This window comes from Propithecus coquereli, unplaced genomic scaffold, assembly GCF_000956105.1.
Source record: "Propithecus coquereli isolate 6110/MARCELLA unplaced genomic scaffold, Pcoq_1.0 Scaffold75, whole genome shotgun sequence".
Lineage (NCBI taxonomy): Eukaryota > Metazoa > Chordata > Mammalia > Primates > Indriidae > Propithecus > Propithecus coquereli.
In genome coordinates this window covers 2108026-2120053 of record NW_012153618.1, presented here as the reverse complement: position 1 = coordinate 2120053, position 12028 = coordinate 2108026, and the positions used below count along the sequence as shown (strand labels likewise).

At 63.2% G+C, this 12028-nt stretch overlaps 1 protein-coding gene across 1 annotated transcript in view; it reads left to right on the top strand.

The window, feature by feature from the left end:
• Nucleotides 1-1125: 1125 nt before the first annotated feature.
• SSPO (SCO-spondin) overlaps nucleotides 1126-12028 on the top strand; it is a 51614-nt gene continuing 40711 nt past the window's right edge. Inside the window, exons 1-24 of the mRNA XM_012662076.1 lie at nucleotides 1126-1175; nucleotides 1328-1510; nucleotides 1922-2004; nucleotides 2192-2375; nucleotides 2609-2849; nucleotides 2942-3041; nucleotides 3670-3828; nucleotides 3918-3997; nucleotides 4389-4541; nucleotides 4835-5006; nucleotides 5133-5373; nucleotides 5615-5759; nucleotides 6816-6933; nucleotides 7363-7538; nucleotides 7625-7852; nucleotides 8026-8191; nucleotides 8386-8620; nucleotides 9274-9463; nucleotides 9598-9692; nucleotides 9917-10173; nucleotides 10521-10655; nucleotides 11401-11597; nucleotides 11683-11810; nucleotides 11897-12006. Coding sequence (XP_012517530.1) covers nucleotides 1126-1175; nucleotides 1328-1510; nucleotides 1922-2004; nucleotides 2192-2375; nucleotides 2609-2849; nucleotides 2942-3041; nucleotides 3670-3828; nucleotides 3918-3997; nucleotides 4389-4541; nucleotides 4835-5006; nucleotides 5133-5373; nucleotides 5615-5759; nucleotides 6816-6933; nucleotides 7363-7538; nucleotides 7625-7852; nucleotides 8026-8191; nucleotides 8386-8620; nucleotides 9274-9463; nucleotides 9598-9692; nucleotides 9917-10173; nucleotides 10521-10655; nucleotides 11401-11597; nucleotides 11683-11810; nucleotides 11897-12006 — 3826 coding nt within the window. The remainder of the gene's footprint in view (nucleotides 1176-1327; nucleotides 1511-1921; nucleotides 2005-2191; nucleotides 2376-2608; nucleotides 2850-2941; nucleotides 3042-3669; nucleotides 3829-3917; nucleotides 3998-4388; nucleotides 4542-4834; nucleotides 5007-5132; nucleotides 5374-5614; nucleotides 5760-6815; nucleotides 6934-7362; nucleotides 7539-7624; nucleotides 7853-8025; nucleotides 8192-8385; nucleotides 8621-9273; nucleotides 9464-9597; nucleotides 9693-9916; nucleotides 10174-10520; nucleotides 10656-11400; nucleotides 11598-11682; nucleotides 11811-11896; nucleotides 12007-12028) is intronic.

The window sequence follows — 12028 nt, the reverse complement described above, 5'->3', positions numbered from 1 at the left end:
GCATAGCCCAGCTCCGGGTCCTGGCAGCCTCCTTCCTCCCTGCAGGTGGGATGACTCTGCAGGATGCTCAGGGGACATCAGGTTTAGGAGCTGGAAGGGCATGAAATCTGAGGTCCAGGCCACATTCCAGCCTGAGTGTCCTCAGAGTTCTGCTGGTAACCAGGATGTAACCAGGATTCCCCTGCGGAGCCAGCTGCTGCCCCCTCCCAACCGGACTCTCCATCCGGCTCAGCTCTGCCCCAGGGCTGGGGGAGCTCTCTGCAACCAGGCACTCCTTGCAGAGTCTTCCTCTCATTCTTCAGCCCAGGCTCCCTGGTTCTGGACCACGGGGACCCTTGTAGAAGAGACAGGGTGGGCCCAACCAGCCCCACATAATCACCCCCAGTAAGAGGCTGGGCCCCAAGCTGTGCACCTGTCTCCACACACTCAACTCAGCCACGCTGGAAACGTGGCCTCTGCTCGCTCCCGTGCCTGGCGGGAGAGGGGCTGGAGGAGGCAGGAGAAGAACAGGGCTGGGAGACCGCACCCGTCGTCAGCCAAGGAACTCTTAACCTTTTGGTGGGGTCATACTCCCTTGAGAATCTAGTAAAAGTTAAGGAACTGTCCTCAGAAAAATGTGCCCACGTATAATTTCAAAGAATTCACAGAGTCCCTCAGTCCCGTTTCTGCATCCCTGGGAAGTCCCTGAAGTTTTTACTGGTAAGGACACTGAAGCCCAGAAAGGGAGGGTGGCTTGCCTAGAGTCCCAACTTAATTTGTGGTAGTGCCTGAGTGTCGAAATACCAGAGGCTCAAGATGTCCGGCTGTGGTCCCCCGTTACACACACACACACACATACACACACGTACACCCACTAGGAGGGGTGGGAAGAGGACTGTTGCCCAGGAGAGCTGGCCTCCCAGGCGATGGTGTGGGAAGGTCCAATCCAGTTGTGGGCAGCTGGTGCCCCTGGGCATGAGGCTGGGATAAAGCCTCCCCAGCCCCAAGGACTGGCCGCAGGGCTGCAGCAGAGGCAGCGCAGGGCAGAGCAGCGCTCGCCTCCCTGCCCATCAGCCGCAGCATTGCCTCCCCAAGCCTCAGCCTCGGGTTCCTTCACCCAGAGGTGCCCTGGGAGTGGAGAGCACCATGCTGCTTCCCGCCCTCCTCTTTGGCTTGGCATGGGCATTGAGTAATGGGTGAGCAGCCCACCCTGGGACTGATCCCACTGAGGTCCTCCTCCCCCTCCCTCCTAACTTCAGTAATCTCTCCTGGGAGTGGGGTCCCAGGACAGAGCTACTTGGTGACAGAGGGGACGGTGGCAGCAACCGTGGTTCCCCATTGTGCGCAGGCGGTGGTGTGAGCGGACGGAGACCATCCGCGTGGAAGAGGAAGTAGCCCCTCGTCGGGAGGACCTGGTGCCCTGTGCCAGTCTCTACCATTACAGCCGCCTCGGCTGGCGGCTGGACCTGCCCGGGAGTGGCCGCACGGGGCTCACCAGGTCCCCAGCACCCGGGCTCTGTCCCATCTACAAGTGAGTGAGGGTCAGAGCCTGGGCTGTCTGCCGGGCAGGAAAGGAGGGACAGGCTGGACACCCTCAGAGTCGGGGAGGACTCGGAGCAGACCTGGTGGAAGCAGGTGTTGGGAAGTAGGTCCTGGGTGGGCTTGGAGATTAGGGTGGGTGGTGAGTGGGTGCTATGCTGGGCATAGCAGGGGGAGGCCCAGAGCCTGCTCCCTCTGCCCCCCACTCCCTGTCTGCCTTCCCAACATCAGTCTCACTTTGCACGTGGGGAAATTAAGGCCAGGAAGAAGAAGTTACATGATGAATCCCCTCAGAGAGTGATAGACCAGACCAAATGTTCCAGGCCCTTCCCTGTGATAGGAGTGAACTGAGCACTAACGTCTTTCCCCTCCTCCCCCACTTCCACCTGCTCGGTGGGCGCAGACCCCCAGAAACACGGCCTGCCACGTGGAACCGGACGGTGAGGGCATGCTGCCCAGGCTGGGGCGGCACCCACTGCACCGAGGGTGAGCGCCTGAGTGGGTGTGCGGTAGCGGTGCCTTGTGCCAGCCCTGGGCAGGGCAGGGTAGCCCAGACCTCAGTGTGGGGGAGGGAGCAGGCTGCCTGGGGAGGGAACTGGGCCAGGCTGAGGGCTGCAGGCTGCCCCCATGCCCACTGCCTGGGTCTGCCCCATTCTCTCCTCCACCACCACAGCCCTCGACGATGCTAGCCCTGAAGGCCACTGCTTTGCCACATGGCAGTGCCAGCCGTGGGCAGACTCAGTTAACGCTTCGGCAGGAAGCCTGGAAGACTGCTGTGCCCGGCCCTGGGGACGCAGCTGGTGGGACAGCAGCTCCCAGGCCTGCCTCAGCTGCTCCAGCACACACCTGCCAGGTGGGTTGGTAGCCCCCCGCCTGCCAAGTGGTCACAGTCCTGGCCAACACCCCCTCCCCAGGCATTCCCACATAGAGTTCCTGAGCTCTCGGCCTTTCTGCAGGGCCCGTGCCCGCGCCCCAGCCCACCACAGTGACCATGCCCTGTCCTCCTGCCTCCCGCTCTGCCGGGAGCCCTGTGTCCTCACCCTGGCCCTCTGTCCGAGGGTCACAATTGGTGTGTCTCTTGCCTAGTCAGCACCTCCTCTCCAGCCCTCCTGCAGCCTCTGGCAGGGGCTGTGGGCCAACTCTGGAGCCAGCACCAACGTCCCTCTGCCACCTGTGCCACCTGGTCGGGCTTCCACTACCGCACCTTTGATGGACGCCACTACCACTTCCTGGGCCGCTGCACCTACCTGCTGGCGGGCACTGCTGATTCCAGCTGGGCTGTCCACCTCGGGCCTGGGAACCACTGTCCCCAGCCTGGGCACTGTCAGCTGGTGAGGGAGGGAGACAGGGACCGCCACAGGGAGGAGGCTGGACACGGGAGGACAGCCGCTGATGCCCTTTCCACTATGTGTCTCACCCCAAGGTACGGGTGACAATGGGACCCGAGGAGGTGCTGATTCAGGGTGGAAACGTCTCTGTGAAGGGGCAGCTGGTACCTGAAGGGGAGCCGCGGCTGCTCCACGGTGAGGACACTGTGGGAGCAACCAACTGCCCTGGGCCCCTCTGCCCCCTGGGAAATCTGCGCAGCCCCAGGGCGGGGCGTCAAAAGAGCAGCAGGGGAGGTTTGGGACTCAGCCCACTGCCGCCTCCACTCCCCTCCCCTGGTGCTGCTGGGAGGCATTTGCAAATGCAGAGCCAGGAGGACATGGCCTGGTCCCTGACCCTCTGCAACCCACCGCCTCCAAGTATGACCTCGGCCAAGTGCCTCTGCTTAACCTCCCTGAGCCTCAGTTTCCCCACCTGCCTCACGGAGGGTGATGAGGAAGCACTTTGGTGCTAAGCCATGGGAAGCTCTCCTACTGGACCCTTTGTCCCAGCTGGGCTTCCCACATGCGTGTGTGTGCGTGTGTGTGTGCACATGCACGTGTGCTATGTAGTTTTCGCTCTCGAGAAGGCGTCCACAGCCTTCATGAGCGTGTCAGAGAGGGCTGTGATGGAAAACAATCGCTCTGCTTTAAAGCACGTACTTTCGGGACAAAGTGCGGAGCTCTGTAGAATTGAGAATTCCTTCCCTCCTGCACCCCTCCCTGGGCACTTGAAGCCCTGCTGTGGTGGTGGGCATGTGGCTGAGTGACCCCCTTCCCCACCCAGGGCTGAGTCTGCAGTGGCTGGGGGACTGGCTGGTGCTGTCGGGGGGCCTGGGGGTCGTGGTGCGGCTGGACAGGGCTGGTTCCGTCTCCATCTCTGTGGACCATGAGCTCTGGGGACAGACGCAAGGCCTCTGTGGGCTGTACAATGGCCGACCTGAGGGTGAGTAAGGTGTAGCTTGGCTGCTGGTGTAGGAGGGAAGGGGAGACAGGAGCCTCCCGCCCCGGCATCCTTGCCTCTGCCTTCCCCAGATGACTTTGTGGAGCCTGGTGGGGGGCTGGCCATGTTACCTGCCACCTTTGGGAACTCCTGGAGGCTTCCTGACTCGGAGGTGAGGCTGATGCCCGGGGTCCCTCCCTCCCCTGCCTGCCACTCCCAGCTTCTCAGCCCAGCCCCAGCTCCTGCCCCTCCAAGCCCTTGTCCTGGCTCCATCGCCTCCTGCCCCTAGGAGGGAGCCTGGCCCTCTCTCAGACCCTCGGGGGCAGAGGGCAAGGCTGCAGGGGCCCTGAGCAGCACTGGTGAACCAGTTAGTCATCTGGGCCTCAGCTCCTCTGCCTCCCCACGGGGGCTGCCACCTTGCCGCTGTCCACAGCCCCGGGTGTGGGCTGGTGGACATGATTGTGGGGCCTTGACGCAGCTGTGAGTGTGGTGGTCATTCACCTGGTGTCATGGTTCACGTCCCTCACCATGTCCCCACCTGGCCTGACTCTGTTTGTCCCCAGCCTGGGTGTCTGGATGCAGTGGAGGTGGCCCAGGGCTGTGAGGGCCCCCTGGGAAACACAGAGGCGGGCGTGGAACCTGGCCAGCTGCGGGGTGAAGCCCAGGACGTGTGCCATCAACTGCTGGGCAGTCCGTTCCAGCAATGCCATGCCCAGGTATGGGTGGGGATGAAAGTGGTGTCTGGTACCCAAGGGGGCTTAGAGGGGTGCTAGAGAGCTGTCACCAGGTGGTCTTGCCCTGCCACTAGGTTGCCTGGGGCCATGGGTCAACCCATGCCCTCCCTGTGCTCGGCTGTGTCTCTGGGGAACGAGAGGCTGCCCTGCAAGATCTCTGCGGCACTTCCAGACCGCAGTCTGTGTGGTTACAAACCAGGGCGTGATAGAAGCGAGAGGCCGGAGGTGCCGGCGAGGAGAGGCTTTGTTACTGAGGGGCTGTCCTTTCCCGACAGGTTCCCCCTGCTGAGTACCACGAGGCCTGCCTCTTTGCCTACTGCAGGGGGGCCGCGGTGGGCAGTGGGCGAGAGCGGCGGCGGGAGGCCGTGTGTGCCACCTTTGCCAGCTACGCCCAGGCCTGTGCGAGGCGGCGCGTCCACGTCAGCTGGAGGAAGCCCGGCTTCTGCGGTACTGCTTGGGCTCCCACCCTACCAAACTGACTGAGGGTGGCCACCACCCCGGGCGCGTTCCCCGCGGGCTCTTCAGGGTCTGGTGGGAGCCACGACCACTCATGGCCCGCCCCTCTGCCCGCAGAGCGCCCGTGCCCCGGGGGCCAGCTCTACTCCGACTGCGCCTCCCCCTGCCCGCCCAGCTGCCAGGCGGTGGGCCCGGGAGAGGAGGGGTCCTGCGGGGAGGAGTGTGTGAGCGGCTGTGAGTGCCCTCGAGGCCTCTTCTGGGACGGGGCCCTCTGTGTGCCTGCCGCCCGCTGCCCCTGCTACCACCGGCGCCAGCGCTACGCCCCAGGAGACACCGTGCGCCAGCTGTGTAACCTGTGGTGGGTCCTCACTGGGGTTGGCAGCTGTGTGGTGCCTGCCGCTCTCCTCAGCCTGCCTCCCCCCATCTCCAGCCTGCCCAGGGCCTTCCTCACAGTGGCCTGGGATGGCTCCTGGCATGACCGATGGTCCTGCTTGAAGACCTTGCCTGCTGACCACTACCCCTTCCAGTGCGGGAGTGCTGGGGAGGGAAGCCAGAGTGTTGGGGGGTCGTCTCCAGCTCTGTGCCCCATATGCCTACAGCGTATGCCGGGACGGCCACTGGCACTGCACACAGGCCCTGTGCCCGGCTGAGTGTGCGGTGGGTGGGGATGGGCACTACGTCACCTTCGACGGGCGGAGCTTCTCCTTCCGTGGCGGCCGAGGGTGCCGCTACAGCCTGGTGCAGGTGGGCAGAGGACCTGCTCCTGGAGGGGGGGTCTTGCCAGAGCAGAGGCCATCCTAAGGGATGTTGGTGGGGGGGCTACAAGATAACCACTAAATAAGTAAGTGAAACACACAGTCCTCCCAGAAAAGGCTGAGACAACCAACACTGGACGGAGGATGCCTGCGCGGGCCCAAAGCCTCCCCTCTGAGTTCTCACCTCCTCCCTAGAAAGTCCTGCCGTTGTGGCCCTGTAAAACCCATCCTCAGTCCTCTCCCACAGATGGGACAGGCTGGGCTTGTCACAGGCTACTTCATGCAGAGCAGCCCCCTGGGAGATAAGTGGCCTTCCTCCCCGCCCGCCCTTCCCCAGCACAGTTTGGGTGCAGCCACGTTCTTTCCCACACATCTAGGGGCCCTTCCGTGATCCCTCCATCTAACTATTGGAGCGTTCCCGCTCCTCTCATGAGTAGAAATGGGGCGACAAAATCGGGGGAGTGTAGAGTCCTCAGAGAGGCTGAAGGCCTGTCCGTCGGGAGGAAGAGGACAGCTCTCTCCCCCCAACACACACAGCCGAAGATGCACACACACAGGCCACACACCAGCACACAGACACACACATGCACCCATGTTCACACTTACACACAGAGACACAGACAGACGTGCACACGTGGCATACACTCATGCCCGTGCACATAGATTTAGCATGCATGTTTGTATGCACACATACAGATGAACATACATACCTGTGGGGAGGAAGGGGGCATCATCTCACCTCAACATGCAAACGTGCACATGCACACACTCATGCACACACAAACATACACAAACACGTGCCTTCACATGCCCACATACGTGGCCATGCACTCACATGCACACAGGCATCTGCACACGCTAACCCTTGGCAAGGGTTAAGCCCCTTACCTCACAGAGAGGCTGGCAGGCTGGAAGGTGGTGGGCTCAGGTGCTGGGTGGAGCTGCCTTCAGGTGTGTGCTGAGGGTATAGTGCAGAGAAGGTCCCCAGAAAGCTCCGCAGAGAGCCTGAGGTCTGCCCGCCCTGCCACACCCCCACGTGCCCCAGGACTATGTGAAGGGGCGGCTGCTGATCCAGCTGGAGCACGGGGCCTGCGACTCTGGGAGCTGCCTGCACGCCATCTCGGTCTCCCTGGGGGACACCCACGTCCAGCTCAGGGACTCAGGTAGCCTCAGCTCTGCCTCCTGGGGCACCCGGCAGGCTTCCTTTCACCACTGCCCCACACTGCCCGATGGCGCTGGAGCCCCGGGGTAAACTACAAGTAGTTATGAGAGTCCGAAAGGCCTCAAGGCGTGGCCGGACCAGGCAGGCCCTCTTGGGGACTGTCCCTCCAGCTCTCTCCCTGGTCTGCTCCTGGCTCTCTGCCCAGCTCTGTCTGCCCGCTGGCCACAGAGGGAAAGGAACAGGCAAAAATGTGTGCTGAGGGTGGTCCTTGGGCCTGGGTGTGAGGGCCCAGGCGGGAGAGGTGACCTCTGGGGGTCACTCCAATTGTCCCTGGCTGCCCACCCTGACAGGGACTCTCCACCCAAGGTTCTTCCCTTCTTGTGGCCCCACCCCTCCACGTGCTCCCCGCCCCATCAGGCCCCCATTCCAGGAGCTGTGCTGGCCGACGGGCAGGACGTGAGCTTGCCCTGGCACGGCGCTGGGGGCCTCAGAGTCCTCCGAGCCTCCTCTACCTTCCTGCTGCTGCGCTGGCCTGGGGCCCAGGTCCTCTGGGGAGTGTCGGACCCTGCTGCCTACATCACCCTGGACCCCCGTCATGCCCACCAGGTATGCCAGGGTGGCGGTGAGTGGCTGGGCAAGGCCACGGTGGGACTGGATGGGACCGACTCACGTGGACCCCCCCTGCGGCCCAGGTGCAGGGTCTGTGTGGCACCTTCACCTGGAACCAGCAGGACGACTTCTTGACACCGGCTGGGGATGTGGAGACCAGCATTGCTGCCTTCGCCAGCAAGTTCCAGGTGGCAGGCGAGGGAAGGTGCCCCTCTGGGGACAGCGCCCCGCTCTCCCCCTGCAGCACCCACTCCCAGCGCCACATTTTCGCAGAGGCAGCCTGTGCCGTCCTGCATGGCCCAGCCTTCCAGGTAGCCGGGTGGGCTCCTCCCACCCCTGTGAGATGGGCAACACTGCCCTGCCCTCCTCCTGGGCTCTTAGAAGGATCAGGGAGACCAGCCAAACCCAGGGAGGTGGCAGTGGGGACTGAGCGATGGAAACCCCGTGGAGGAGGAGCTGACCCATTTCCTCCTCTCCTCCCAAGGAGTGCCACGGGCTGGTGGACAGGGAGCCATTCCAGCTGCGCTGCTTGGCGGCCGTGTGTGGCTGTGCCCCTGGCAGGGACTGCCTGTGCCCGGTGCTCTCTGCCTATGCACGCCACTGTGCCCAGGAGGGTGCCCCGCCTACTTGGAGGAGCCAGACCCTCTGCCGTGAGGCTCCTCCCCTCCTCTCTTGTCCTCCCCGTTCTAGGAATGGCTGGGGGCAGGGCTGCACCTCTGACTTTGGCAGATTGCTGGGCTTTTCCTCCTGCAGAGGCCCAGGCGGTGCGGGGGGTGCGATTCGGAGGGGGGAGAGCAGAGCTGGCCGTGGCAATGCCCCTGACCTGCATGTGTCTGGTGCCCAGCTGTCCTGTGTCCTGCTGGCCAGGAGTACCAGGAGTGTGCCCCAGCGTGCGGTCGGCACTGTGGGGAGCTGGAGGACTGTGGGGAGCCGGGCAGCTGTGTGGCTGGTTGTACCTGCCCCCCAGGGCTGCTGTGGGACCCCGAGGGCCAGTGTGTGCCCCCCAGCTTGTGCGTCTGCCAGCTCGGAGCCCGTCGCTATGCCCCAGGCAGTGCCACCACGAAGGACTGCAACCGCTGGTGAGGGCGGCGAGAAGAAGAATGTGGGGGTGAAGATGTAGAGCTTGAGAGAGAATGGGTGGGCTGTGTGGCCTTATTGGTCACATGTTGGGGATGACAGCGTGCTGGTAACTTCCCTTCAGTCGCAGAGCACTTGAGGGTCTATAAAGCACTTTCATGTACACTATCTTACTTCAACTTACTTTCTTACAATGACCTAATAAAGTGAGAAGTGGAAGAATTGTTCCTGTTTTGCAGATGAGGAAACTGAGGCTCAGATAGGCTAAACGGCTTGCAGAGTCAGGGCTTGGCTTGTGAATGAGAGTAGAGGCGGCTCGGGTCTGCGCAGGCAGGGCCAGGATCCAGCACGGGGTGGGCGCAGTGCAGTCCCTCTCCTCCTGGGCTGGGAGCAGGTTCTTCAGTATCTCCGTCCCACCCCACAGCCTGGAGAATGGTGCCACCAGAGCTGGGGCAGGAAAGGGTGACAGTGTCTCTCCCAGGCATGTCAGGGTGCTGCAGACAGCCCAGCCCCCTGCGCTGGTGACTGGCTGTTGGGCGCTGAGATGCTCAGGTCTCTGGCATCAGAGCTGGGTCTTCACACTGGGCTCTCACTAGGTCAGACCCGGGGCCTGGAGGCCTGAACCTGGCTCTTCCTCCCTCCCAACCTACTGCAGTGTCTGCCAGGAAAGGGGCCTCTGGAATTGCACAGCCCGCCGCTGTCCCCCACGGCGGGCATTCTGCCCCCGGGGGCTTGTCTATGCCCCTGGTGCCTGCCTCCTCACCTGCGACAGCCCCCAGGCCAACCACTCTTGCCCCTCGGGCAGCGCTGATGGCTGTGTCTGTCCGCCGGGCATGGTGCTGCTGGTGAGTCCAGGAAGGGGCAGCGGCATGACCTCCCCTACGCCAGGGCACTGCCCTGCTCCCCTCACTGTCCATAGCAGCGGGCGGGGTCGTTGGGCAGCCCTCCACGGCGCGCTTTGTCCCTGCCCTCTGCCCAGGATGAGCGCTGTGTGCCTCCTGATCTGTGTCCCTGCCGTCACAGTGGGCAGTGGTACCCACCCAACGCCACCATCCAGGAAGACTGCAACGTCTGGTATGTCCAGCTGCTATGACCTTGTGGGCCCTGGCCCTCCAAATGTCATCCTTCCTTCCACCTGAAGAGGCTGGGGTGGTAGGCGAGGTGGGGCGTCCAGACTGCCTGGGCAATGGGAACCCGCAGGATCCCTCCACGCTGCCGGCCTGTCTGCACTTACCTGGCACCTGGACCAGCTGCGTCCCTGTCCTCAGCGACTCTGTTTCCCCCCATCTCACCCACAGCGTGTGCCAGGGCCGGAAGTGGCACTGCACAGGCCGGAAGTGCAGTGGGTGGTGCCAGGTGTCAGGCGCCCCCCACTACGTGACGTTTGATGGACTGGCCTTCACCTTCCCCGGGGCCTGCGAGTATCTGCTGGTGCGAGAGGCCAGCGGCCGGTTCACCGTCTCTGCCCAGAACCTGCCCTGCGGGGCCAGCGGTCTCACCTGCACCAAGGCGCTGGCCATGCGTCTGGAGAGCACTGTTGTGCACATGCTCAGAGGTGGCTGGGACATTGAAAGGGTGACATTGCCAGGGAGGGGCACACCAGCATGGCATCCCAGCTCCACAGGGTGTCCGGGGCCTGGGGTTCCCGTGCCTGTCCATTGTGGGACAGCTCCTCCATGGCTCGGCTGCCCTCAGTGCCTGGGGCTGGCGCCTTTCCTCTTGTTTGGGAATCATAATTCCAGAAGGCTCCAAGAAATTAAGGCCCAGAGAAATCTAATGACGTGCCCAAGGTCACATAGGTAGAGAGGCAAAGAAAGGATTGGAGGGGAGGCTGGAGAGCCTCTCGGGGGCCTGGGGGGCCCTTCCTCCAGGCTGGGCCTGAATGCCTCTCTTCCTGCACAGGCCGGGCAGTGACAGTGAACGGGGTGAGTGTGACACCACCCAAGGTCTACACAGGTCCCGGACTGAGCCTGCACCGTGCCGGCCTCTTCCTGCTGCTCACGACCCGCCTGGGCCTCACCCTGCTCTGGGACGGAGGTCAGCCCTGCCCTCGGCTTTCTGACCCGTGCCTGGCGCCTCCACACAGGGCTGGACTCCCCCAGACTCTCCTCCCGAGGCCAGACCTTCCCCTGACACCCCCACAGGGCACATTTCCAGTCTGACAGCCAGGCCAGGCCCCCAACTCTGGCTTTACCCGCCTCCTGGCCTCAGCCAGCACACCCCTGCCTCCTGGTTAATGCGAGTGGCCGGAGTTTCCAAATTACATTTTCATAATTATGTTTTTCTTCATTATGAAAGTGATACTTCTGCACCAAAGAAACATTTAAAAAATACCAAGTTTTTGAAACAAGAAATGAAAATAAATCTCCCGACATCCCACAACCCAAACACAAGCAGTTGGCGTGTTAGAAATGTAACCATTACTGAGAAACTGAGGGAAACCAAAACGACACCCACAAGGACTCGGCTCCGCGCTGCCGGCTGCCCTCCGAGCCCAGCCACCGAGGGCTCTGGTGCCAGCAGGTCCTGCAGGCCATCCTGGAGTCTGGCTTCCTGTCCAGAACGTGACCTGCCCCCAGCCTGGCGTTAGCAAAATAGACTCCAACTTCTCCTCCCCCTTACCCCCCAGTGCGGATCTCCTCACTTACCACCCACCATCCCCCCTCAAAAGAGGGTGGTGGTACCTCACAGCGCGTGAGATGGGCCAGTTATTCCCTGCCCTTGGTCTTCTCCGGGCCAGAAGAGGGCCGATGAGCTCATTTGTTCACAATGCTGCCGCCAGGCACGCGGGTCCTGGTGCAGCTGTCCCCCCAGTTCCGAGGTCGTGTGGCTGGGCTGTGTGGAGACTTTGATGGAGATGCCAGTAATGACCTGCGGAGCCGCCAGGCAGTCCTGGAGCCCACGGCTGAGCTGGCCGCCCACTCCTGGCGCCTCAGTCCCCTCTGCCCTGAGCCAGGAGACCTGCCGCACCCCTGCACCGTGAGCAAGGGCAGGAAAGGGGGAAGGGGATGGGGTCCAGAGGCCAGGGCTGGTCCAAGGTGCTGGAGCCGCCCTGTGCCTGCAGGTGAACGCCCACCGGGCTGGCTGGGCCCGGGCCCGCTGCGGGGTGATGCTGCAGCCACTCTTTGCCCCGTGCCACGCGGAGGTGCCCCCGCAGCAGCACTACAAGCGGTGTGTGTACGACGCCTGCGGGTAAGCAGGGGCAGGCCTGGGGCGGGTGGGAGTGGGGGTGCCAGGGGTGGGGAGGGGGTGCCGGGGCTGAACGCTCCCTCCCACAGCTGCGATTCAGGGGGCGACTGTGAGTGCCTCTGCTCAGCCATTGCCACCTATGCAGACGAGTGTGCCCGGCACGGGCACCATGTGCGCTGGCGCAGCCAGGAGCTCTGCCGTGAGTATGCCCCACGCTCAGG